Source organism: Sceloporus occidentalis, unplaced genomic scaffold, assembly GCF_023333645.1.
Source record: "Sceloporus occidentalis isolate IW3139 unplaced genomic scaffold, rSceOcc1.0.p SCAF_93, whole genome shotgun sequence".
Lineage (NCBI taxonomy): Eukaryota > Metazoa > Chordata > Lepidosauria > Squamata > Phrynosomatidae > Sceloporus > Sceloporus occidentalis.
The window spans coordinates 3,960,459-3,988,428 of NW_028317073.1; the positions used below are offsets into that span (position 1 = coordinate 3,960,459).

Here is a 27,970-nt window from a genome sequence, read left to right on the forward strand (position 1 = left end):
CATAAAGACCATATTCTTTTAATAACTGTTGAAATTTCTTCGCCTGCTTTATTAGATCCGCAGAATATTTAGCACCCATAGGAAGCTGTTTGTCCAAGTTTGTGTCCACTACCATATTGAGATCTCCTGCTAATATCATTTGACCCTGTCTATTTTCTTCAATTTTTTTAACTAATTTCTTTAGAAAGAGAGCTGGAGATCTATTAGGAGCATAGATATTAGCTATAGTATATACTTTCTCATTAAGGCGACAAATCAAAATCACATATCAAGCTTCTGGATCAATCTACTGATAAATATTCTCAAACTTAACTGCCTCTGAAATTAATATAACCACCCCCCTTTTCTTATTATTATCTAGGGAAGCATTTGCCACTATAGAATAACCACCTATTTTCATTTTCTTACTATTAATTTTTAGCCAATGAGATTCTTGAATCAAAACCACATCAATGTGCTCTCTCTTTAAAGTTTTAGATAATATCTCTCTTTTATAGTTTTTGTAACGTAATATTTTTTATTATTTTTTTACAACCTATATACCGTCGGTGTCAGCACCCGGCGTAGGCCGTGGTAATGGTTTGACGCTCCCTTGACCTCGGCAGCGAATCACCGATGTATCTCGTTTTCTGTAAAGCAGTCCTCGCACGAGTGGAAGTCCGAGTCGCGCGTGCTGTCAGCGCTCACTTCCTCGTCTCGAAAACGTGGCTCTCCCACGTCTGCAGCTGGATCACTATCCATACAAGAGTCTTGCAGAACCTGCGCGATGTACTTCTGCGGAGAGTAAGAAAGATTGGCGTGAGCAACAGTCCTAACAAACAGGACCATGTACCGTCATACAACATCAGACACGAAAGCGCCATGGATCCGGCTTATAGCCATAGAGCTGTATACAATATATCATATATATAACCATATATCATGTATATGTAACCAGTACAATAGGACATTGTGTTATTTATAAGCGCAGACGCCTACGCACTTACCATGAGCTTGTGGGAGGAGGTATCACATGGAGGGCGGCCATTCTGTGCTCCATCTATGTTTGCCTCCACGTCGTCAACCTAAAAGGTGAGAGAGCAGAACGAGCGGGTGTCAGATCCACGTAACGATAAGGAGATTTATCACACGCGCTCCGTATACGTACCCGGTAGTTGTGAGCACTAAGATACTTAAAGTGCCCAAAGCAGACGTGGCACAGGCAGACGGCGATGGTGATCACGAGGATCACAAACGTGAACATGGATGTTGGAGCAAAGAAGCCTGCGGGATAAATAAAAGGTTAAAACCAAACAAAAGGCATGAGCGCTCGGGTCCCACTCACAGAGGAGAGAAACCCGCTACTCGATACTCAGTGTGCCCGCAACGCGAAGCCACGTACCCGATCTTACGGTGGAAAAAAAGAGCAGCCAGCAGAGACAGAGGATCGGTGCCACCACCACCTGGTTCACCGCCCAGGAGTGGATCTTCTTATCCAGCTTGGCCGGCAGGTACGCGTAGTACATGTTGTACCGATCCACCAGGTGTTTGAGGAGCATATACATCAATCCAAACGGTACAATAATGGGACATGTGATGCTGTACGTCATGACGACGGTGAAGATGCACATCATCCAGGCGTAGGCCGCCCCGAACTGGAACTTGAAAGCCTGGTTCTGGAAGCACAAGAAGGGAAAGGGCATTAATGATAGCTGTCTAGATATAGAGAGGGCGAGAGAGTGCCAGGAATAAAGAGACAGACACACGTTGAGAGTAAAATAGTTAGATAAACAGGATAAAGCACGTACCCCCGTTACATTCCTGCGTTCTGCCGCAGAGCGTGCGAGGCACAGGCGGATCATGTACCGCAGTAGCCCCGGAATGCGCAGCAAGTCCATGGCCGTTCCAATGAAGGCTGCGGCGATGACATAATTCACAAAGAAGGCTCCGTTGTCTGGCAGGAACACGCACCTGGAGGAGACCACGGACAAAAACATCAGAGCGGAACACGGCCCCCATTAACTCAACAAAGCACGGACCTCTTTGACTACGCGCGAGGTGTTAATGGTTCCCGAGCCAGGCTCACGGGGAACCCGACCTTTACCGTTTACTTTACTCACTCGAATCGAATGGCCGCCTGATCCAAGAACTTTTTATCGAATAACCACCGGAAAAACAGGTGCAGGCTGCGGGGGAGATGTAAGAAGAGTTAGTTCAGCATCCGCGTCAAACACACCGCCGCCGGGACACGGGCTTCGGCCCCAAACCTACTGGATAGACGTATTACCTGTTCAAGCCGAGAGATGGTAGGAGCAGAACCATGACGATGAGGAAGGCGTAACACTTGTGCATCGTGGTCCTGTTCTCTCCGGACCTGAAACCAAGAAGACGGAAAGTTACTAAACAATCTCCGGACAGCGAGCGCTCGCACAGAGCCACTCTACCAAGTACCGTCCGTGCCAAGTCCCTCCTGGGGGCGCTAATTACATACGGCATGGCAGTGATATCAGTACCTGGTCCAGTGAAACTCCAAGAATGTGCTGTAGTAGACGATGGTTGGCAATAAGGAGGAGAAAGACCACAACAGGAGAGTGGGGAAGAACTGAGTGATAATGGGACTCTGTGGAGAGAGAAAACACAAGGTCATAAAACACAAGAAACAAGAAAGCAATGGAAAGCCCCGCCCCCCGATAACGGAGTTCCCCCCGGAGCCTGGTCTACTCTACTCACGTTCAGCTGCTCCACGGGCTTGGTGACGTTGAACTTGTCCATGGTAGATATTATAATTGCTGGGGTGGTCATGAAGAACAGCAACGCGAAGAGGACAACGTTGATGGAAATACAACGAAACCACCAGACAAAGCCGCGCGTGGACAGGTTCTCCCTGATAAAGAGGCAGAAAGTAGCGAGTCGAGACACATTACAGAAAATCCTATCCATTCCTGTGGCCGGGCTCCGCAACACATAGTGACGGAGACCTTTAAACACCGTAATACAGAGTCCTGTCTCAATATAAAGCTAAGCTCAGGGAGGCCAAGCACATTATTAGACGCAACAAAACACACACAGGAGAGAATTGGGTTCACAATAAAAAAGTGATAAAGTGATAAAAGTCATTACTTCTGATGGCTTAAAGGTAAGCAGACAATGCAAGGAAGCATCTCAAAGAGCAAGCAGGGTGCTGGGTGTACAGCGAGGGGCATTAGTAGCAGGGAGGGGGTTTCTGCCAATTTACAGACCTCACCTAGAGTATTGGGTACAGTTCTGGAGACCCCCATCTCCCGAAGGACATCGACAGGAGGAGAGCTACAAACATGGTAAGTGGTTTGCAGGACAGAAATCACGAGGAGGGTTAAAGAATCTTAATATGTCCGGCTTGGAGGAGAGAAGAGAGACGGGGATTCAATAGAAACATTTAAATACGTAGGATTTAACAAAGTACAGCCGGCTTATTTGAAAAGAGGAGCAATGTCAGAATAAGAGGTCATGGAAGTTCTACTTTACTGAGAGGGTGGTGGATGCATGAAACAGTCTCCCAGAAGTGGTGGAAGCTAATACAGTAAGGGGATTTAAACACGCATAGGATGGACATAAAGTCCCTTCGTGGCCATGTAACGCTGTGTCTACCCAAATACAGCTGGTTTTCCTGTCCTCCCCATCTACCCCCCCATGCCCTAGGATGTTCTTACCAGTAAATGTTCTGCGGGTCGGGGGCATAGCTCACGCTCCAGTTTAACACCTGCAGGGACTCACTACAGGAGGACAACTGGGGGTCCGCTCTGCAGCTGCAGCCGTGACACTGGTAAATGTTAAAGTCTGCGAAGATCCTGCAGAAGACAGAGACAGCGGTAAATATCATCGACCTCAACAATGCGGTGGGAAGACCTCACATGCGGTGGGAAGTCTCCACACCCCACACCACGAATGACCTTTTGTTAGCTCATGTAGGAGACTCACGTGGCTGCCGCGTCCTGGTTGTGAAACGTGACAAACGCCATCCCGAGGGGCTTCTCAGTCACCTTCTCCTTCTCTTTCTTGTGCGCCTCCTTCAGGTTCTCCTCCAGCCGCGAGTAATATTCCACGGCCTCCACCTGCGCGGGGCAAAAAGTGTGTGAAAATGCCTGAAATGCCCCTTCCTGATAACTCTGCACAACCGGGAAAAGAATCAATCAGCTTTCTGACCCGATTATAACAATTGCATTTTGGCCAAAAGCTAGAATTTCCCCCAATCCTGAAGAAGATATATATATATAAAAAAATAATAATAATAAAAAAAAAAATATATATCTATATATGTATAAAAACATAAATACACACACACATATATATAAATATACATACATATATACCGGTAAATATATATATATACACACAATGCAAAACCAACAAGAATAGGAGTAGGTTCTACCTTAACCCCCCCCAATTAAATATTTTATCTAAGCGTATCTGCAGACGCGTGCGATGTCTGTCGGCGGCCCCCCGCGCAGTACCTGTTCGCAGCCTTTGATGGCGCAGCAGCAGAGGTGGCCGCACCGTTTGGCGCTGACCGAAGACGGGCCGTTCTCTGTGCTCTTCAGGTCAGTAAAATAGAACCGGGCCCGTTCAGCCTTCTTCCTGCAGGAGAGACAACAAATGATGAGGACGCAAGGAGAAGCTCCCACTCTTATCACTCACATCTAGCGAGTTATCGGTCTCTGGTTCTACGCAGATGTCTGAGACCCGGGGGATGAGAAATCACAGAGCCTTATAACTCCTTCTATAGGAAAAGGGCATTTAGGACATTCTGAGACACGCGGCATTCACAGATTAGGGGTCTCACCACAGCCTCCTACCCAAAAGGTAAAAGCGGAGGAGCGGGGAAAAGGCCTTACCCCAGCCTGATGGGACACGGTACACACCACGTGTTTCTGCCCCATCGGGTCACACCGGCCACGCGTTATACCCGGGGAAATCGCACTCACCTCTTTGTATCCAACCTCATGAGCCGTGCCACATTGTAACACGGCTGGGCGTTTAACACGCTGCAGTCGGGATACGCTTCCCTAAAACAAAGCAAACGCAATCATTTAAACGGAGGCAAAAGAGACCCCTGGAGAGTCCTGGGAGAGAGCAGCTTATCACTGAGAGAAAGAGAGAGACATGGGAGAGGTAAGCGAGTTACTACCGACGGCTGCCCATACAGACGGACACATTAACCGTTCGCCCAGGGGCAGCTCTACTAACCGGCGCACGCAGGCACGCTGCTAGTAAGGAGGACCTTTCGCTCTAGAGGGGTAAGTAGGGGGTGCACTCTCTGGACCGTCCCAGAACGCAATGCGTGTTCCGTACCGCTGGGAGGATAAGCGGAGAGCCGTCGGCACAATTAAACTACAGAAACGCTACAAAAAAACCTAAGCCCCGCCGGCAGCCGCTCTAATGTGACAGCTTTTCTCTCTAATGTGACAGCTGCCGCGTCCCGTGACCAAAGGGTACGGGAGCTTAGAGTACTCTCCCCCTACGCACACTCACCCTGAATTCAAGTTGGCGATAGTTGTTCTTCTGAAACTGACCGCCCTGCTTCCTAAAAGAGAGAGAAAAGGACATGTTCAATGTGAGCCCCAACCTTCCTGCCACCGATCCACAGATGGCCTGTTGACTGTAAGCTCTGGTGGCTAAAGCTGCCCCCCCCCAGTCTCTCTTATCTAACAGACTCCCGGAGAAGTTGACAGGAAGGACAATGCCAACGGACATGATGAGAACAATTATCAGGAGTCCGATGATGTGGCGCTGGAAGGAGAGGTAATGCAAAGCATCCATGCCACATTTCTCAAGGATCTCCTCCTCTCTGTAATGAGAAAACAAGGGTTAATATACAGCGCTAATGCACTCAGATAACCCTCAGCCGACCCTCTCCTAACACCAGTGAGGCTGGGAAGTGCCCATCCACCCTGGCCGTTAAATAACAGAAATCTCGTGTATTAAAGACGTTAAGATACAGACTCACTTTATCCTGAAGATGGCCGGCAACCACGAGAACAAACCCTGCGGGGCAAGAACACGCAAAACGCTGTTATTGTTCACGAAAACATGAATTACGTAAAAAACATCAGCAAAGCCGTGAGCAGCGGCTGGAATCGATTCATCAGAAAAGCTCAAAGGGGGCAAAATCCGAGATCCAGACCGCAGCTCAGCTGGAAGAGTCTGCGGCCGCAGAGAGATGCCCGTTCAGAGACTTTCCCAAAAGCCTAAACCCTCTTCCACTGATCTGCATGCTTTTTGTTTCTAAACACTGTTTAGGTGATAAAGCCCATTTAATGCCCACGCTCTGTCTAGGGCATCTCTGAGACACTAAATAACTTTGTACTGAGTTATGCAAATCAATGCGCCCTTCTTACCTTAACATAAATATTATACCATCCCAACCATAATGTACGGTTCTAAAAAACCCCATAATGCTCCGTGATCAATAAATTAATTACCCCCACACTTCAAATAACACGTAAAGCAGAAAGCGTGTAAAACACCCCCGTGTGCACACATCCGCCGTCATACCCACGCCGAGGGGCACTCTACAGCAAGCTTTCCACCTGTAGAAATACAACTCCCAGAATGCTCTGCCGGCATCCTAAAAGAACAAGGGTATGCTTATACCCAGTCGAGCATCATGGGAGTTATAGTTCCATAACCAGTGGAGAGCTGCTGCTGTTACGGTGGGGTTTTGCCGGTACTTACTCTGTCCCTTTGACCAAAATCAGGGGTCAGACGCTCATAACCGTCGTGGCCGTCCGAGCGCATCTCTGACGTCCCGCTGTGGAGAGAGGAAGACAGTGTTAGGAAGAGGAGCTAGCTTCTAGTCCACATGCAGCCTGGCAGAAAAAGGGTTAATCACCAGAGAGGATATTAAGCTCACAAGATAAGTTACCAAACCATTAAGTCTGAATTCGGGATTTGACGTAGCACCTGTCCCAAAGGCAAGTCCGACCAAGGTGCTGCTCGGGCCGGTAATGAAAAAGTTAAACAACTCGGGTGAACTTTGGAAACTTTTCTATGCTTCCCGAACCCCCAAAAATATGCACCTCCCCTGCCAGTGTCCTTTGGGTACCGTCATACCCACTAATAGGGAGAGGGCTTCAGGACAAACAAAGAAAGATCTCTCTGGCAGAGGAGCTTCCTGCCGGCAACCAATAGAGTCGCTCGCACAGAGCTTTAACTCCTGACGGTGAAACTCCGCCTCTCCCTGCTCTATTAGTTAAAGGTCCATACGAGCGACCAATAGAGTCGCCTGTACAGACCTTTATCTCCTGACGGCGGAACTTGGCCTTCGGATGTTCCAGGAGTTAAAGGTCCATGCGAACGACTCTATTAGTCGCCTGCAGGGAGCTCCTCTAGCCTCAACCAATGAAGGAGCTGCCTGCCGCGACCAATAAAGTCACTCATACAGACCTTTAACTCTTGACGACGGAACTTGGCCTGGGGAGGTTCCAGGAGTTAAAGGTCCGTGCAAGCCACTTCGCCTCCTTTGGCACCAACCAATAAAGGACAGGTGCAGAAGTTAAAGGTCCGTACGAGCGACCAATAGAGTCGCTTGCACCAGCCTTTGAATCCTGGAGCCGAAACTTGGCCTGGAAGGGAACAGAAGTTTAAGTTCCATAAGAGCGACTCTATTGTCGCCAATTGGTTGATGCCAGAAGAGGCCCCTGCAGGCAACCAATAGATTGGCTCGCACGGAACTTTTACTCCTTGTGTTATCCTATGGATTCCTGCTCCCGTTAACCCCTGCGATGCAGTGTAGACAAGATAGGCTAGAGGGGAAGGGACCAGAGAGATTGGTTAGGAGATATTCACGAAGACGAGCACTTCGTGTTGTGTGTCTTCGGGGGCTGGGCAAGCAGTGGCTCCATGTACGGGCCCCAGACAATAGGCTATAAACCCTTATGTACTCACTTTTCAACGTCAGATACCAAGACAATTCTGCCATAATTCCACGCTAGCTTCCTCAAGATGGAAAAGATAAACAGCAGAGCCTGTGGGAGAGAGAGAGGTTAATAAACGCATCAGAATACGGAGCCAGTATTACCCTGCGAATACAGCACGCCTGGGGTATAAAGAGACTCATTTCCTCGCCCATGAGCTCTAACAGCTGCTGAAAGATGGGACCAACAGCTCTGACCCGCCAGACGATCGCCGGGAATCACTAACCAGGAAGCACATGAAGTCCAGAGACAGGACTGTGGGAATCCCGCCAAAAGGCAGCCCCTGCAGCACTGTGCTGCGGATGCGGGCACTGTAGCAGTAATTCTTGGTGGAATTGTATGATATGTTTAGATGATCATGATGGAATCTGCAAGAGAGAGAGAGGAAAGGAGGTGTAAGGAACATGCGCAAGCCCCTCAAATGACTGAGAGAATGAAAGACAACGTGTGAATGAATTGTGTGAAAGAGTGAGAGAATGAATAAATTAATGTGTGGATGAATTGTGTAAATGAGTGAGAGTATGAATTAATGAGTGGATCAATTAATGATAGTGAGAAGGTAAAGAGGGTAGATAGTAAGAAGAGGGGAGAGAAAGTAGACAGTGGTGTCAGCAAGGGGGAGAGAGAGGGGCACCAAGCGGTCGCTCAGGAATACGTTTTCAGCAAGAGGGTAGATAGTGAGAAGGGGGATAGGGTAGATAGTAAGAAGGGGGGAGACAGAGTATACCCGAATACCGAACATACGAACATGGCGGCGACAAATAGAGGTCTGATTACGAGAATAAGATCCAGATCCCCTGCAGCGCTGCAGGGGACCCGGATCCTTCTCTCTGGCAGCCTCTGCTGCTGCCAGCCCTTCTTCCGGGGGCGTCTATGATGGAGCGCCAGGCATCACATGACCTTCCGGTGCTTCAACATAGAAGCACCGGCGGAAGTGCTGGCAGCAGCGAAAGTTGTCTGTGCACATCCTGCAGCCAGTGAACGTTTGTGGGATGCGCACAGACAACCTCTGCTGCTGCCGGCACTTCTATTGGGGCTTCTATGGTGGAGCACCGGAACATCATGTGATGTGGGGCTCAATCATAGAAGCCCGGGCGGAAGTATTGGCCACCAGTAGCGGAGGTCTGCATTGCACAGACCTCCCCCGGCTGCTCCACTAGACACCAGGGAGTCTGAAGCAAGGGTCACATGTAAAGGGATGCACAGGTAAGCCGAGGGGAGTTAAGAGTGGCATGTCGGCTGGGTTCAATGGTTTTCTGGAGTCAGACTGGGGTTAAAAGGCATATCTAGGGCAGAGTGGCATATAGGGGGGTATAAGGCATTTCCGAGGAGCAGAGTGGCATATAAGGCATACGTATCTGGGGGGCAGATGAGCATAACTGGGGGCAAGTTGGCAAATAAAAACATTTTTTCAAAAGTTTTACCAATAAATATTAATTCATGTTGACTATTTTTGCATATTTAATAAAAACTATGTTTTATTAAATATGCAAAAATAGCCAACATGAATTAATATTTATTGGTAAAACTTTTTTCCTATAGGGTCGTCTTACATTCAGGCTTTTCCCTTTTTTTCCCTAAATTACCGTAATATTAACATTGTGAGGGGTCGTCTTATAACTGAGCAAATACTGTAATATATATATATATATATATATACATATATTGGTGGCGGGGGCTAATATTAATATATCACGGCAGCAGGGTTAATATTATTATATATTGGCAGCAGGAGTTAATATTAAAGAATGGAAAATAACTGCCAGTTCAGCTGTTATTTTGAAATAATATTTAAATAACGGTCTTTACTCCAAAGAGATAAGCATATACTGTGTAGATAAAAATGCATATATATGTATCTATATATATAATATATGTCTAACGCATATGTGTATATATATATGGTGTATATGTAGTGTAGTGTCCCTGTCCCCAAACGTGCCCTCCTAAATATTAAAGCTGGAGACGCCACTGGTGATTAATACCCCTTTAAATTACATGACTGTTTAGACCCATTAGGCCACCCAAAAAGAACCCAAATACCTCCCCCCATTTGGCCACAGCTTTTACTAAACATACAATAACCATTCCCCGGGCCAGCGGAACAACCAAACCTTTTATACCTCCGAAAAACAACCTGCCAGCTGCTGAGCGCTCGGCCCATCCAGGAGTTAAATAACCACCGATAACCGAGAGTCCCAGCCCTGCGGGGGCCATAACCCAGCCCAAGCGGCTACCGTCTGGAAGAGGTAAGAGTCACCTCTTCACCTACCAATGAACCCTCTTAGCCGCAACATTGTTACCGCTCCCCACCAATCCCCCTTTCCTATAGGTCCAGGGGGCCCCCTTTACTGCCAACGACAGGGCGGTCGGTGTGGCTTCAGGGGGTGCCATGGAAAGCAGAGTCGGTGGTGAAGAGCTATAGATTGTTTTTAAGAAAAAAAAAGGGCTTTTGGGGCATATGTCTAGGCTAGGGATGTTGTGGAGTAGTGGAACCGAATCCCAGCAGAGAGGGGTTGGGAAAGCAGCGCACCGAGGCACGTATGTTTGCTGCTAATCCTTAAATATTATATAAAATAAAAGAATGTTATTGTAATGATTTGATTGGCTTACTGCTCGTAGAGAAATTCCACAAAATGCGGTGGGAAATATCCGGCACCTAACAGCTGCATTTTCACAAACTGTCTGATGCCGCTGTGAGGTCATTGCCAGGATAGAGTCAGCATTGTGACATCACTGCAGCATCTTAGGAACCTGGGTAAATTAACCCTACAGCTGCCGGACACAGACCTAGCCCTTTTAGGGTTCTTGCCGTTTTATTCCCATGAAGTGTTTCGTGCTATTTAGTTAACCTGCCCCAGAGCTCTTTTCACTGAAGAAAGCCAACATCAGCCAATATCTAAATGCCCCCAAACTAGCTAAACCCCCAAATCCGAAGGCTGTATAATGTGACCGTTCGGGTGTCTCTATAACTAGGAGTTTGTCACCATGGTAACCAGTGAACTGTTTCTGCACCATATAACTGCGTGCAGCACTTGGTGGGGCAACTCACGCATTTAATGGAAGTAGAGCCCCCATGACCTGCCCCCCACTAGATGCAGCATCTACGGGGAGATGTATGTTATTTATTGATTTATATATCGCCGCCATACTCCATATCGCAGTAACACTCTGCAGCGCTGTACAATGTGTTCTTTTTCATTTAAATAACGCCATCATATGCTGCAGCGCTGTACAATGTGTGATGTTACTGATTTATATATCGCTATCATATACTGCAGCGCTGTACAATGTGTTCCTATTAATTTAAATAGTGCCATCATATGCTGCAGCGCTGTACAATGTGTTCCTATTCATTTATATAGCGCCATTATATGCTGTGGCGCAGTACAATGTGTGATATTACTGATTGATATATACTGATTGATATAGCGCTGCTATATGCTGTGGCGCAGTACAATGTGTGATATTACTGATTGATATATACTGATTGATATTTACGAGCCAAACGAATTTTAGCTGCCATTAAAATGTGGAAGGGTAGATACTTTTGTATATTATTTTCATTAATCCATGATAAATGGAAAAGAAAACTCTCAATTGAATGTTGAATTCCCGTAATCTCTAGCATCTCTAAAACTGATACAACCATAAGCCAAAACTTATCGAGTTTTTGACAACTCCACCATATATGGGCATAAGATCCCCTCTCATGATTACATCTCCAGCATAAGTTGGAAACCTGTGGAAACATCTTTTTCAACCTTTCTGGAACCAAATGCCATCTGTTCATTATTTTGTATTGTAATTCATTCAGGCTTAAGCAGTGTATATTTTTTTTTAGCTGAGAGAACGTTCTACACCACTCCTCCCACTAAATTTCATGGCCTATATCATTCTGCCATTGTATATATGCTCTTGGTTTATTAAGAGGGCCCTCTTCATCACATATCCTACTTTTTATCACTGTCCTAATATTTATATCTTTTTCCATCAAGGTTATAATCTAATATTTAATTTCATTATGTAGCCTATTCTGAGACTCTATATAACTCTTAATACGTAAATAAGTAAACCCATCTTTCAAGGATAGGTTAAACTCTTCTGCCAACTCCGCAAAAGGTCTAACATTATCATTTTGGACCAGCTGGTGATATTTCTTTAAACCCTTTGCACACCAATTGCTTATATCTAAGTCCCTAATATTCATCTGAAGAAATTTTAGGGAGGCAGTTGGTATCATAATGCATCCGACCTTTTTTAATTTTCTAAAACCTCCCCAAAATTTTAACAAATTCAGTAAAATTAGATTATTTTCAACATTATTGATTTGTAGATTAGACGACAATAAAAAATTTAGGTCTTCCGTATTTAATATTAAGGACTCGATTTTATATCAAACCTCATCTTGATTTAAATCTATTAACCATTTTGAACAGTGGTAAATCATAGCTGCGTTGTGATATTTTTTAATATACCCGGGAAAGCTATTCCACCCTGATTTAAATCTTTCTTCAGTGTCTTCATAGAAATTCTTTGGGTTTTACCCCCCAGATAAATTTAGTAAAAACCCTTTGTACCTCCATTAACCACGATTTAGAAAATGAAAGAGGAACCAGTCTAAACAAATAGATCCATTTTGGAAGAATATAAGACTTAATACTATTTAGCCTGCTCCACCAAGAAATCTCTAAATTAGACCAAGACCTCAAAATTTCTGAAGTATGGGCTAATAGGAATTTGATATTAGTTTCTATCAATTTGTTAGGGTTTACTGTTATTTTTATCCCTAAATATGTTATTTCCTTGGAAACCCACTCGAATGTATAATCATTTCTTAAAATCTGGGTTATAGAATCTGGTAAATTTCCCAATATTGTGCTTGTCTTTGACACATTTAATTTATAATTCGACATATTTCCATATAATTCAATTTCTTTTAATAAATATTCTACTGAAATAACTGGATCCTGCACCGTAATGACAATATCATTGGCATATAACATTATTTTACCTTCCTTACCCTCATTTAAACATCCCATAATAAAGGGATGATTTCTTATATTTTGAGCGAGTGGTTCCAGAGAAAGAATGTATAGAAGAGGAGATAGCGGACACCCTTGCCTGGTTCCATTCATAATCGAGAACCACTGAGATGATATTCCCTGCCCAATAATCCTCGCAGTAGGGGAAAGATATAATGCCATTATCTTATTTAATATGTCACCAATAAATCCATATTTGTCTAATGATGCTTTCATAAATTTCCAGTTAACCCTGTCGAATGCTTTCTCAGCATCTAAAAACAGGGTTATCATGGGTTCACCACTCTTCTTATTTGTATCCTGAATATGAATCAAACATCTAATATTGCTGCTGGAAGATCTTCCAGCAACAAAACCCACCTGATCTTTATTCACTAGAAAAGGAATTATATTTTTTAATCTTGCAGCTAACAATGAAGTATATATTTTAGTATCTGTATTAGTCAGAGAAATTGGTCTATAATTTGAGATTTTGTCTGGATCCCTATCCTGTTTTAAAATGGGAACTATGTTCGCTTGCATAATTTCCAGAGGAAAGCGGGATTGATTTCCTATTGTATTAAAGATCTTACATAGCCTCTGCACCAGTTTCTCCTTTAATATTTTGAAAAACAAATTTGTAAATCCATCTGGGCCAGGGGCTACATTCTTCCTCAATTTATCAATTATTAGTCTCACTTCTTCTGGATTAAATGGGGAATTTAATTCATCTAGCTGTTCTTTAGAAAGTTTAGGCAAATTAAATTTCTTTAAATAATTTTGTATGGAAGGACCTTCTGCCTGATCTGGAATATTATATAGATCTTGATAGAATCTCCCAAAAGCCTCACCTATATCCTGCGGTTTGTAAAAAGACTTATCCTTTTCTATTATTTTATAAATCTGTTGGGACGCTGTTTTCTTCTTTAATTTTGCTGTAAGAAGTCTATCAGTCTTATTATTCTTATAATACCACAGCTGGTTTAACTTTTTAAGATTTTCTTTTATTTTGGACATATGCTGGGCATTAATTAAATTTGTAATATTTGTGGTTTCTCTAGTTGGAGATTGTTTATTTTCCCTTGAGAGTCGGTTTAAATCTAAATAAAGGTTTGATAAAGAAAAGGAAGGTGTTTTTTTCTCCCTAGCACTCAGCATTATTAGATGCCCTTGCATGACACACTTATACGTACACCATATATTTAACAACAAAACTTCTGGTGTATCATTCTCCTTAAAAAACAGATCTAAATATTCCTGATTGGCCTCCTTATGTAAAATATTATTATTCAATCTCCAGTCTCTACTAGCGATTTTAGAGTTCCTTCCATAAGTTGACATTACTACTGCATTATGGTCCGACCACGTTATATCCAAAATAAAATTTTTATCTATATCTTTTATAAGACTCTGATCTCCCAAAAACATATCGATTCTTGAATAAGACAAATGTACTTTAGAAAGGTGTGTATAATCTCGTTCTCCCGGCCTAAATGCCCTCCAGATATCATAAAGACCATATTCTTTTAATAACTGTTGAAATTTCTTCGCCTGCTTTATTAGATCCGCAGAACATTTAGCACCCATAGGAAGCTGTTTGTCCAAGTTTGTGTCCACTACCATATTGAGATCTCCTGCTAATATCATTTGACCCTGTCTATTTTCTTCAATTTTTTAAACTAATTTCTTTAGAAAGAGAGCTGGAGATCTATTAGGAGCATAGATATTAGCTATAGTATATACTTTCTCATTAAGGCGACAAATCAAAATCACATATCAAGCTTCTGGATCAATCTCCTGATAAATATTCTCAAACTTAACTGCCTCTGAAATTAATATAACCACCCCCCTTTTCTTATTATTATCTAGGGAAGCATTTGCTGTTAGAAAAATGCTTATGTTATCATAAATATTATTGCTGACAAAGACAGTAGAAAATGTCTAGTCTATTATGTATCACGAGTTGCGCCAACATATCTATTAAGAGGCGTAACCTGCTTAAAAAGTAACCAATCAGAATGATGCATGCTATTAGAAGCAGATAAGTATAAGAAGTTATATAAATCATGTAATCCAAATATGTAATTAGACAACGCTTCGACTTTTGTGTGTTGTGTGCCTTGTCTCGATTATGCGCATAATCTATTAAAGGAAATAACTTTTTCTGAGGAGAATTCGACCATTAATTCAACCAACATTTTTGGTGCCCCGTGTGAGGAGGTCCTGACCGGAGACAGGGGCGACGGTCCTGAGGAACCGCACCTCAAGAATCTGCATCTGGGGTAATAAAAGTCCTCCAGCTAAGATTGCTGTTAATCAGAGGCACTTCGCGACATCATCCCTGAAACCGGCAGCGTCCTCCCGAAGATTTAGTATGGTCTTCTCTTCAGAAATGTAAGTAGAATAATATTTCTGGGAAATATTATAAGAGGTCAAAGTCTGTCAGGGACTACTGAAATAAATAACTGCGTATGCATTCGATAATGAGAAATAGTACTTGGAGTACTGAGGCTGATCAGAAGAAATGTGCAGAGGTAGTTAGTCATTATTTTTGTGATAACGAATTGTTGTTTGTAATTGTGATAATACTGTTGGGGTTGGTTGTGGCTTGTATTATTGTGAAAGTGTATCACAAGACCTTAAACAGAAGAGCTCTTATGGTCCAGGGACAGCTATACCAACCCATGTCACAAATCTTGTCTGAATGAATCTATCTGTGTGAATGACTGTTCAGGAGTCCTTTACGGCAAACGAACAGTGAATAAGGTTGTTGTTAATACGCCCCCCCGGCATTTGTGAGAAGCTCTCTATGATCAAGTGCTGGGATTGCAAGTGAACAACTTCGCTGCGAGAGTGATTTTCCTGCCTCTCCTGTCTAGGAATGGTATCTTATAAATAACAAGGGCTCTTTGTTTCACCCTGTCCAGACGTGGTATCTTATAAATACCGAGAACTCTCTGTTTGTCCCTGTCCAGACGTGGTATCTTATAAATACCAAAAGATTTTTCTTGTTTTCTGTTTTGCGGTGAGATTGTATCATGGGGAAATCCCACAGTAAGGGAAAGAAACAAAAGGATGAGAGTGTTTTCTTGTGGATAAAGAAGAAACCACTGAAAGGAGACAAACAGTTTATGTATAAACTCAATCTAGAAAATGTTTGGGTATAAATTCACATTGTTCAGGTATAGTGCACTTAAAATTGAGGGCGGATCCCTCAGGTTTCGGATGGCTGGACCATCCCAGTAGAGTCTAGACTCGGAGTGATGGATTTAAAAGAAACTGTGAAAAGTGACTAAATTATAACATTCCAAATTCTATACCATGTTTTCAGCTGGTTCCAGAATCTGTTAAATGTATGTCTTGTCTGTTATCTGTGATCGATCATAAATTATATGTAAAGTCGACATTAGAAAAGATTTTTTATCTTTTTATTCTAATGCTTTTATTCAGATGCTTCTTTCAGAATTAATTTAAATAAGGGTTAATATTTTAAATGCTAGAATTTATAATTAACACATATTTTGTTTTTCTGTAATTTTTACGATATATATCTTCTTGTTTTATTTTATGTTCAAATTAATATGCTTAAAGTAACAATATAAGTAATGCGCCTCCTTAAGGAGTGGTCAACCATGTAGGTGCATAGAACATAAACAGAGAAAGATATTAAAAAAAACAAACTACTGAACATGTAAAAAGTCCAAAAGAGGATCCTCGACAGTTTAGGGAGGATATATGAGGGCTCTGTAACAGTTATCAATTAAATGGTGAAGAAATAGAGAGAGCGTGTCAGAGTTTTCAAATCAGATTAGAGTTCAGTAGAACGGAACTGGAATGGGTACGATAATCTAAATCCAAGAAGCCCACTTCTATGGGACAGTCTTGATTTAATCGATTAAATGTCTTTATAACTGTTTGTACGACCAGATGGGCTCGTAGAACAAATTAGACGGAGATAAACAGATGTACGCAGAAGGATGGGGAGGATGTGGATCAATATTTTTATCGACTGAAAAAGGTCTTTGATATCTATGGTGGTTTAACCCCACCTCCCGATTCAGATCCAAATTCTGCTTATGAGCAGCAGTTGAAAAATGCGTTTGTGTCTGGGACGCGTAAAGAGATAAATGCGTATGTCAGTAAACACATGGTTAACCTCCGTATTGTGTCGTTGAATGATGTGTTGGAATATGCTAAGCATTCTGAAAAGTGGCACAAAGAAAGGGGGAAAAAGAAAGTGAGAGTAATGTTAGCAGGAGAGGAGTATAAAGGAACGTTGACAGGGAGTAACGAAAGAGGGAGAGAGAAATTTCCAGGTCGTGGCCGGGGCAGACGGTCGTACCGAGGTAGAAAAGGTAGAGATGATAGACGGTCACATGGATGTTATAATTGTGGAAAGAAAAGTTATTAAGTAAAAGAGTATCCCGAACCAGACAAGAGAAAGCAGAACTCCCCAGAGCAATGACTAATACAAGAAAAAGAAACATTAGATTTCTGTAATGTTCATGATATGTTGTTATTGTCAAACTTGCCTGAAATTGATTTAATTGTAAATAACAAACGTGTAACATTTTTGGTTGATTCAGGGGCTTCGCGAACCCTATTGAATTATCTCACCTGCACTGGTATACAGAAAGGGACTGGTTAAATTCACATAAAGGGAGTAAATGGGAGGACACATACCGAAAGCTTATCTGTTCCCCTCCAAATACAACATCCAGAGTCTGGAAACATAATTACTGCCAGTGTAATATTATCTGAGGTATGTCCCGTAAATCTCTTGGGAAGAGATCTAATTAAAAAGTTAGGAGTGCACATTGCACCCGTGGGAGACAAGTTTGATGTTACAGTGGAAAGAAGAAATAACTATCAAGGACGGCATGATCGTTACTATTATGCCTTGAACATAGATTTTACTGAAAATAAGGGAAACATAATACAGGTTTTGAAACTTGTACATAAGACATTTGAGACCTGTGATTATTTACAAGTTCAACATTCAAATAATTTTCATTGTACAATGTATAAAGAAAACAGCGGGAGGAGACGAGTATTATGAATCACACTTAAAAGACGAACGAAATACCGTAATACAGACAGAATATTTTTACTGGACAGACAAAGGACAAGGGACATTATCTTGTATATTACCCCCCCTGAATGACCACACTTTTTAAAGGTATAACACCACATTAGTCTCTGTGTAAACCGCAAACTGATCGGTGGAAGTCTGTGGGAGATATGGTGTTGCGATGTGAGATTAGTCACTCGTGGAAAAGGGATAAAGGAAACATTGAATACAATGCTGAAGTAATCAAGGCAGGTGAATTATCTAATCATTTATTAGCCCAGGCGGCTGAGTGAACGGCTCTCATGAAGGCATGCAAGTGGGCAGTAGACAAACGGGTAAATATCTATACCGACAGTCAATATGTGTTTTCTACTATATATGTGTTTGCACAACAATGGAAAAATAGAGGTATGATTACCTCCACAGGGAAACCGATAAATCATAAAGCCCTGATTGAAGAACTATTAACGGTTATAAATCTACCAAAAGAAGTAGCTGTAATAAAGTGTGCAGCCCATACCAACAGCAAAGATCCTGTAGCATTAGGCAATAACCGTGCGGATATAGAAGCAAAAAGGATTGCTCAAGAGATGTTTGCCATAATCACTAATGAAATATAAATTGATCACCAGGTTTTGTATGATATGCAACAGGCTGCCCCTATGTCTGAAAAACGATATTGGCGGTCTAAACAAGCGACTCTATGTAACAAACATTTTTATATTAACAACAAACCAATATTGCCGAAATCATTATTTCGCTATGCAGCCTTATTGAGTCATGGACTGAGCCATGTCTCAACAGGAGGGATGGTAGCCATCATAGATAAGGTATTTACAACATTCGGATTTCAAAATTACTCTAAAAATTTTTTTGTGCTAATTGTCTTATCTGTGCGCGATATAATCCACAGGGAAATCTCAAACCTGCTATTGGGAAGTTCCCCAACCCCGAGTATCTGTTTCAATATATTTGCATGGATTATATTGAACTAAATAAATGTGAAAATGTAAAATATTGTCTAGTTATTGTTGATGCATTAACTAAATGGGTAGAAATATTCCCAACAGCCCACGCAGATGCAGATACAGTAGCTAAGGTCATGATAAAAAAAATCATTCCTAGATATGGAATACCAGAAAGAATATACAGTGACAATGGGCCTCATTTTGTCAATCAACTAATCTTCAGATTTGCACAAGTATTTGGTATACAATTAAAGAATCATTGCGCCTATCATCCTCAGTCAGCAGGGTTGATAGAAAGAAACAATGGAACAGTAAAGAATAAATTAAAAAAGACCATGGCAGAAACCGGGAAGAATTGGGTTTCTTGCCTACCTATGGTAAAATTAAGTATGCGTATTACACCCAACAAGCAAGGTCTCACCCCATTTGAAGTAATGTATGGGAGACCCTATAGTTTGCAACAGATAAAGGTAAAAGAGGCAAATGATGAAAGGGAATTAACCCTAGCAGATTACATGGCAAAAATGTTGAACACCAGTGTCATGATTAACTCATATAACGTAGTGGATGCATGGAAGGGTAACCCAGCAGAGGTGGTTAGTTTCTTTGTTTAGGCATTCAATGAGTTAATCTGAGGTTGATGTAAATGTGTTTTTGTGCATGCCCTCTGTATCTGTTCTGGCTAGAGGTGTCATCTTCCCAAAGGACCCCTGTGGTGATTCATGGCCTAACAGATAAGGACCCTGAGTTATAGGAATTCCATTCCTATCTTAAGTGGAGGGGGTTTCCATCACCTTTACCCCACCATAACTTATTGGCACATCAAAGATGGGACCCGATTCTTGGGGATGGTGTCATATAATCAGTCATGTGGTCAGAGGGGCGTTTGCTTGCAAAAGTCTGATTTAGGGACAATGCAGCGACCTCAAAGCAGAACTCCATGATATACTCTGATCGGAACAACATCGTAAAAATCCATCTGGACTTAAGGAGTTCCCACAGGCCTACTTATTGGAGAAACTCGTGAGTGAGGGTCCTGTGTTTAAGTCCCTTTGTTTTTAAGAACTGTTTGCTGTTTTATTTTTATTTTGTATGTCTTGTTTTTTGTAATTCTGGCACTGTGTAATCTTTGTCTTTTTGTTATTAAAATATTCATAATCCAAGTCTGTCTTTGGGCTCTAGTATCGATATCCACAAACCCTAAGAGAGGATAACACGTTACCATATTGTTATTAAGTTTTACAGGATATATATATATATATATGTTAGTTGCCCGGGGTGGGTTGATATATATATAGAGATAAAGGTTCTAATTCGGATTTCTCACGAATCTGGTATCAAAATCGTGAGTGGTGGCAGACTACCTGGGGGGATACAGGCAGGATTTGGGGGTTAATTTGGTGTAACTTATGCCTTGTTAAGGGGTGAAGTTAGTAAATCCAGAGGCCTGGTGCTATTAACCCCTTCATGCCCACGCCCTCCACACAGTCACGGCTTGGCAAGTAGTCCTGACCGTGACAAACTTGGTGGCAGCTAGGTGGGATATCTAGAGTTTTTTAGTGCTATTTATATTGCCCGGTTTGGTGATTTTAGTACTAGAAGAAATTACATGGGTTTTGTGTAATTTCCCAAAGACATTACTCAGTGCCTAATTACAGACATACAGTGCAAAACAGTTCGTTCCTCTCCCTTTTATTTTTCTCTACCATACTGCATTATGGAGGCATATCGACGACAGCCAAAAGAATCTCTGGAGCTGGTTTGTCAAGAAAGGAATATACAAATTTTTGGCAAAAGCAAAGAGCAGCTGATTTTGGATCTCCTGGAATATGATAAACTCTGTGCAGAGCAGGCCATTGGAGCAGATGTGATTTTGGAAGAGCCTGTGGATCAAGGATGTTTTCCTGATAAAGTTAACGCCTTGAGTGTAATGGACTCTGAGTTACAAGTGGCACTAAAAGATCTGGGGAGCGTGGATCCTCAGCTAAGGTTCAACCTGATTCTGCAGTACAAGGAGAGAGAGAGGGAGGCTGCGGAAAAAGAGAGAGAGAGGGAGGCTGCGGAAAGAGAGAGAGAGAGGGAGGCTGCGGAAAGAGAGCGAGAGAGGGAGGCTGCGGAAAGAGAGCGAGAGAGGGAGGCTGCGGAAAGAGAGAGAGAGAGGGAGGCTGCTGAGAGAGCTGCGGAGCGGGCAGCTGCTGAACGAGAAGCTGAGCGGAGGTACCAGCTGGAACTTCTACGGTTAAAGCAATATAGTCCGTCTCCCCAAAGCATAGTTAACGGAGATGGATATGCTAACCGACCTCGCCTGGAACACTTTCCAATGCTGGAAAAGGACACTGACTTGGATGTGTTTTTGAGAGGATTTGAGAAAGTGTGCCGGCAGTACCAGCTGCCCAAGGAAGAGTGGGGAAAGTATTTAACCCCACGTCTGAAGGGGAAAGCCCTGGATGTGTTTGCTTCCTTACCAATGGAAGTTGATCAGGACTATGAGGCCATAAAATCTGCCTTGTTAAAAAGTTTTAACCTCACCCCTGAATTCTACAGAAAAAAGTTTCGAGAGATGCAGCAAGCTACATCGGACAGTTGCACCGAATATGCGGGACAGCTTCGGACTATTTTCCGGCAATGGACTGGAGGCCTACAAGTTACTACATATGAGGCCCTGGAGGATCTGATGATTTTGGAGCAGTTCCTGAGGACACGAAGTCCGGAGGCCCGAGAGTGGATTCTGGACAGAAAACCTAAGACCACGGCAGAGGCGGCAGATCTGGCTAACGATTATGCCAACAACCGTACTCCAACAACCAAGCGGGTACAAGCATCACAAGGACCATCTACCTGGAAAGGAGCAGCCTACCAGCCACCAACTCCTAAGCCAGCAGGGAGACCATCACCCACACCTTTTCTAGTCAACAGAGCAGGGGCCACATCGGGCCAGGGGGATACCCGCCGGTGTTATCGGTGTAACCAGATTGGGCACTTGAGTGCCACCTGCCCCTCTAAGAGACCATCTCCATGGACAAATGGAAATGGAGGTACAGCTGGGGGAGCTGTACCTGTTTTATTTGTGGCTAGACCAAAGGAGGCACAAGGAGACAATTTGCAGTGTGTAACAGTTGGGGAACACCCAGCTGTCTTGTTTGTTTCCAGGTTTCAGGGGAATGAAGAAGAGAACCTACAAAGAGTAACTGTAGGTGGCCATGTGACTATGGGACTCAGGGATACGGGGGCTGCTTGCACTCTGGTGCGGCCTGAGATGGTAAAGTTGACGGATCTTATCCCTGGGAAGACCATGTCCATCCATGGAATTGGCGGGGTGCGCCCTGCAGTGCCAGTGGCACGTGTGTACCTTGATTGGGGTGTGGGCAAGGGTTTGCGGGAGGTGGGTATATCCGAGGATATTCCTGTTAATGTTTTGCTGGGCAAGGATCTGGGTCGGCTTGTTTGCCAGTATGCACCAGTTGAGGAAACCTGCAAACCTGGAGGGCGGGTAGAGAGCCCTGTCCAACCTAAGGTACTGTCTGAAACTTTGGGAGTAGTGGGTAGCTGGGAGGGAGCCCAGAAGGTAGAGGTATGCCTGGCTGAACCAGCACCCAGGATCCTGTCTCCTGAAGGGATGAAGGGGGATGTGCACCAAGGGACCACACCTAGTGAGCAAGCTCTAGGGGAAAAGTGTGGTTTGACCTTTGGAGGGGCAGAGTTTTAGGAACAGGGAGTCTGTAGTGGCTCTTCTGGTTCAATGCCCCCTGATACGGAAAAGCATAGTGTTACTATGGGTGATCAGGTAGCCAAGGGATTCGGGCATGCTGGGGATACTTCTGCCAACGTGTCTTCAGAAGTTGTATGCCCAGTAGGTATTATCCCTGAAAAACTAAAGGGGACTGGGGATGTGTGGCCAACCGTGCCTACAGCGCCTGAGTATTTAGGTTTGGGTGCAGGAGAAAGTATACATGATAGAGGGGTGTCTGCGGATATTCATGTTACTGACTTTCCTCAAAGGGAAAACAAGAGATATATGGAATGTGATGTATCTGTGTGTCAACAGCCAAAACCCTGCTTTCATGCTCCAGAGGAAATGCTTCATTTAACTCTTAAAGTGCTGGAGGTTAAGAAGCAGGAAGGGGGTAGTTTCTCCACCGTGCCTAAGACCCCTAAAGCTGTAAAGTCTGGAGATAAGGAGGAGGGGGAGGAAAATTCACACCCTGTTATCCCTTTTGTGTGTTTACCGAGTGGGCAGTGTGAGGGGCAGAATATTTCCCCTGTAGCTGTAGTGGCATACCAGCAAGATGCTGGGGCAACAGCTATAGAGGATAATATAGTATGGGTTGATGAAAAGACAGCTGCATTGACCAGTCAGCAAGAAACCCTTAGCCCTGTGAGTGTAGGTGAAGCGCAGAGCCTGGGATCCACACCGGATGCCCAGGACAATGGACACCCGTTTGCTGTCTTGCTTGGGAATGGGCAGCGTTTAGCTATCCTAAGCAGGGCAGAGAAACAAATGGATGAGGCCTTAAAACATCGGAGTAACTTATCGCCAAAGGAAGAGGTTTATTCAAGGGTTGGCAAAGAGTGCTTAGCTATGGTGTGTGCTTTGCAGGAGTTATGGCCATGCTTGTATGGTTGTGACTTCACTGTTATAATCTATCACAACCCTTCTCTTCAGGCAGATAGAGTAGATGGGAAGTTTAGCAAATTGCTCAGATGGAGTCCCGTGCTGACAGTTTGTCTTGTCAGGGGGAGACTAGGATTTAGGCAGACATAGTAGATCAGCGTGTGCTGACCTCCTCTGTCCACCATCTTAAAGGGGGAGGTGTCATGATTAACTCATATAACGTAGTGGATGCATGGAAGGGTAACCCAGCAGAGGTGGTTAGTTTCTTTGTTTAGGCATTCAATGAGTTAATCTGAGGTTGATGTAAATGTGTTTTTGTGCATGCCCTCTGTATCTGTTCTGGCTAGAGGTGTCATCTTCCCAAAGGACCCCTGTGGTGATTCATGGCCTAACAGATAAGGACCCTGAGTTATAGGAATTCCATTCCTATCTTAAGTGGAGGGGTTTCCATCACCTTTACCCCACCATAACTTATTGGCACATCAAAGATGGGACCCGATTCTTGGGGATGGTGTCATATAATCAGTCATGTGGTCAGAGGGGCGTTTGCTTGCAAAAGTCTGATTTAGGGACAATGCAGCGACCTCAAAGCAGAACTCCATGATATACTCTGATCGGAACAACATCGTAAAAATCCATCTGGACTTAAGGAGTTCCCACAGGCCTACTTATTGGAGAAACTCGTGAGTGAGGGTCCTGTGTTTAAGTCCCTTTGTTTTTAAGAACTGTTTGCTGTTTTATTTTTATTTTGTATGTCTTGTTTTTTGTAATTCTGGCACTGTGTAATCTTTGTCTTTTTGTTATTAAAATATTCATAATCCAAGTCTGTCTTTGGGCTCTAGTATCGATATCCACAAACCCTAAGAGAGGATAACACGTTACCATATTGTTATTAAGTTTTACAGGATATATATATATATATGTTAGTTGCCCGGGGTGGGTTGATATATATATAGAGATAAAGGTTCTAATTCGGATTTCTCACGAATCCGGTATCAAAATCGTGAGTGGTGGCAGACTACCTGGGGGGATACAGGCAGGATTTGGGGGTTAATTTGGTGTAACTTATGCCTTGTTAAGGGGTGAAGTTAGTAAATCCAGAGGCCTGGTGCTATTAACCCCTTCATGCCCACGCCCTCCACACAGTCACGGCTTGGCAAGTAGTCCTGACCGTGACAACCAGATCAATAAAAACTGATAATTCTCTTCCAGAAACACAAGAGCCAATTCCTGAGAAATTGAGTGTTGGAGATTGGGTACTAATAAGGATAATCAAACGAAAGGATTGGTCATCACCGAGGTGGGAAGGATCGTACCAAGTACTACTAACCACCCCCACGGCATGTAAGATAGCTGAGAGGAGTTGTTGGATACATCGGTCGCACTGTAAGAAGGTAACACCACTTGCTGGTAGTCACTCATTAAGTCTGGGTACAAAGGGGGGTCCAGACGATAGGTTGGACTCGTCTCAAGCCAGTGAAGAAATCCATTCCCCGAACCCTGAGTTGACGGCCAGGTAGGATGAAGGGGTGATGCCTGCTTATAGTTTATTGGGTAGTGACTGATGCTTTTACAATAATTCCTTATTCTAATGCTAATGCTAAGTGGGATGAGAACAAGAAGGTGACTAGATGGGAAGATACCAAAGCACAAAATCTGACTTTTTCATTAACAGGAGATAGTTCCATTGAAATTGATCTGTGTAAAATGATTCATTGTAAAAATATTGGGCAAGCAAGAAACTATGGTAAGGCCACTGTGTATATATATATATATATATATGCTGGATGCCCGAAAAGCCCCCTGGAAAACGAAGTATAATATCATGTCTTGGTTGGGATTATGCTATGTGGACAACAACTAGTCGAAATTGGGGATATGATATGCCCAGGGCAAGAGCGAGTAAAATCAAAATCTGTAAAAAGATTACAATCTGAATGTAAAACCTTTAATAATTGTAATAAATTGTTATTTACTTTAATGGAACCTATGAAGACGGATGAGAGACTATATACTATAGGTGTGTGGGTTTCCAATAGAGACCCGCAGGGAATTTTCTTTTTGTCTTTTCCAGAAAATAAGGTCCAAGCAGAAACAGAGTTTCAGATCCAGGAAGAAAGATATATCGAGGAAATTGAGACAGGGGTAATTCCGTATACCAGTTTGAGTTCTATTGATCAGATTGCCCTGGAAGCAGGATTTCATGGAGATATCGTTTGGTTGGCATGGCTTCGATTTACTGTAAAGAGTCTGTGCTGCGGATGCGGGCACTGTAGCAGTAATTCTTGGTGGAATTGTATGATATGTTTAGATGATCATGATGGAATCTGCAAGAGAGAGAGAGGAAAGGAGGTGTAAGGAACATGCGCAAGCCCCTCAAATGACTGAGAGAATGAAAGACAACGTGTGAATGAATTGTGTGAAAGAGTGAGAGAATGAATAAATTAATGTGTGGATGAATTGTGTAAATGAGTGAGAGTATGAATTAATGAGTGGATCAATTAATGATGATAGTGAGAAGGTAAAGAGGGTAGATAGTGAGAAGAGGGGAGAGAAAGTAGACAGTGGTGTCAGCAAGGGGGAGAGAGAGGGGCACCAAGCGGTCGTTCAGGAATACGTTTTCAGCAAAAGGGGAAGATAGTGAGAAGGGGGACAGGATAGATAGTAAGAAGGGGGGAGACAGAGTATACCCGAATACCGAACATACGAACATGGTGGCGACAAATAGAGGTCTGATTACGAGAATAAGATCCAGATCCCCCGCAGCGCTGCAGGGGACCCGGATCCTTCTCTCTGGCAGCCTCTGCTGCTGCCAGCACTTCCTCCGGGGGCGTCTATGATGGAGCGCCAGGCATCACATGACCTTCCGGTGCTTCAACATAGAAGCACCGGCGGAAGTGCTGGCAGCAGCGAAAGTTGTCTGTGCACATCCTGCAGCCAGTGAACGTTTGTGGGATGCGCACAGACAACCTCTGCTGCTGCCGGCACTTCCATTGGGGCTTCTATGGTGGAGCACCGGAACATCATTTGATGCCGGGGCTCAATCATAGAAGCCCGGGCGGAAGTATTGGCCACCAGTAGCGGAGGTCTGCATTGCACAGACCTCCCCCGGCTGCTCCACTAGACACCAGGGAGTCTGAAGCAAGGGTCACATGTAAAGGGATGCACAGGTAAGCCGAGGGGAGTTAAGAGTGGCATGTCGGCTGGGTTCAATGGTTTTCTGGAGTCAGACTGGGGTTAAAAGGCATATCTAGGGCAGAGTGGCATATAGGGGGGTATAAGGCATTTCCGAGGAGCAGAGTGGCATATAAGGCATACGTATCTGGGGGGCAGATGAGCATAACTGGGGGCAAGTTCGCAAGTAAAAACATTTTTTCAATCATAGTTTTTATTAAATATGCAAAAATAGTCAACATGAATTAATATTTATTGGTAAAACTTTTTTTCCTATAGGGTTGTCAGCTGTTATTTTGAAATAATATTTAAATAACGGTCTTTACTCCAAAGAGATAAGCATATACTGTGTAGATAAAAATGCATATATATGTATCTATATATATAATATATGTCTAACGCATATGTATATATATATGGTGTATATGTAGTGTAGTGTCCCTGTCCCCAAACGTGCCCTCCTAAATATTAAAGCTGGAGACGCCACTGGTGATTAATACCCCTTTAAATTACATGACTGTTTAGACCCATTAGGCCACCCAAAAAGAACCCAAATACCCCCCCCATTTGGCCACAGCTTTTACTAAACATACAATAACCATTCCCCGGGCCAGCGGAACAACCAAACTTTTTATACCTCCGAAAAACAACCTGCCAGCTGCTGAGCGCTCGGCCCATCCAGGAGTTAAATAACTACCGATAACCGAGAGTCCCAGCCCTGCGGGGGCCATAACCCAGCCCAAGCGGCTACCGTCTGGAAGAGGTAAGAGTCACCTCTTCACCTACCAATGAACCCTCTTAGCCGCAACATTGTTACCGCTCCCCACCAATCCCCCTTTCCTATAGGTCCAGGGGGCCCCCTTTACTGCCAACGACAGGGCGGTCGGTGTGGCTTCAGGGGGTGCCATGGAAAGCAGAGTCGGTGGTGAAGAGCTATAGATTGTTTTTAAGAAAAAAAAAGGGCTTTTGGGGCATATGTCTAGGCTAGGGATGTTGTGGAGTAGTGGAACCGAATCCCAGCAGAGAGGGGTTGGGAAAGCAGCGCACCGAGGCACGTATGTTTGCTGCTAATCCTTAAATATTATATAAAATAAAAGAATGTTATTGTAATGATTTGATTGGCTTACCGCTCGTAGAGAAATTCCACAAAATGCGGTGGGAAATATCCGGCACCTAACAGCTGCATTTTC

At 43.5% G+C, this 27,970-nt stretch overlaps 1 protein-coding gene across 1 annotated transcript; it reads right to left on the bottom strand.

The window, feature by feature from the left end:
- Positions 1–609: 609 nt before the first annotated feature.
- Positions 610–27,966, bottom strand: LOC149284460 (mechanosensitive cation channel TMEM63B-like). The gene is made up of 21 exons (XM_089496752.1): positions 27,908–27,966; positions 25,847–25,933; positions 8,158–8,299; positions 7,903–7,982; positions 6,691–6,766; positions 5,963–6,000; positions 5,670–5,803; positions 5,488–5,539; positions 4,941–5,021; positions 4,470–4,593; positions 3,937–4,070; positions 3,669–3,806; positions 2,710–2,863; positions 2,493–2,599; positions 2,267–2,353; positions 2,100–2,165; positions 1,788–1,950; positions 1,382–1,655; positions 1,148–1,263; positions 1,015–1,064; positions 610–808 (listed from the first exon to the last, which is right to left on the bottom strand). The coding sequence occupies exons 1-21, from the start codon at positions 27,964–27,966 to the stop codon at positions 610–612; spliced, it is 2,361 nt and encodes a 786-aa protein (XP_089352878.1).
- Positions 27,967–27,970: the final 4 nt, after the last annotated feature.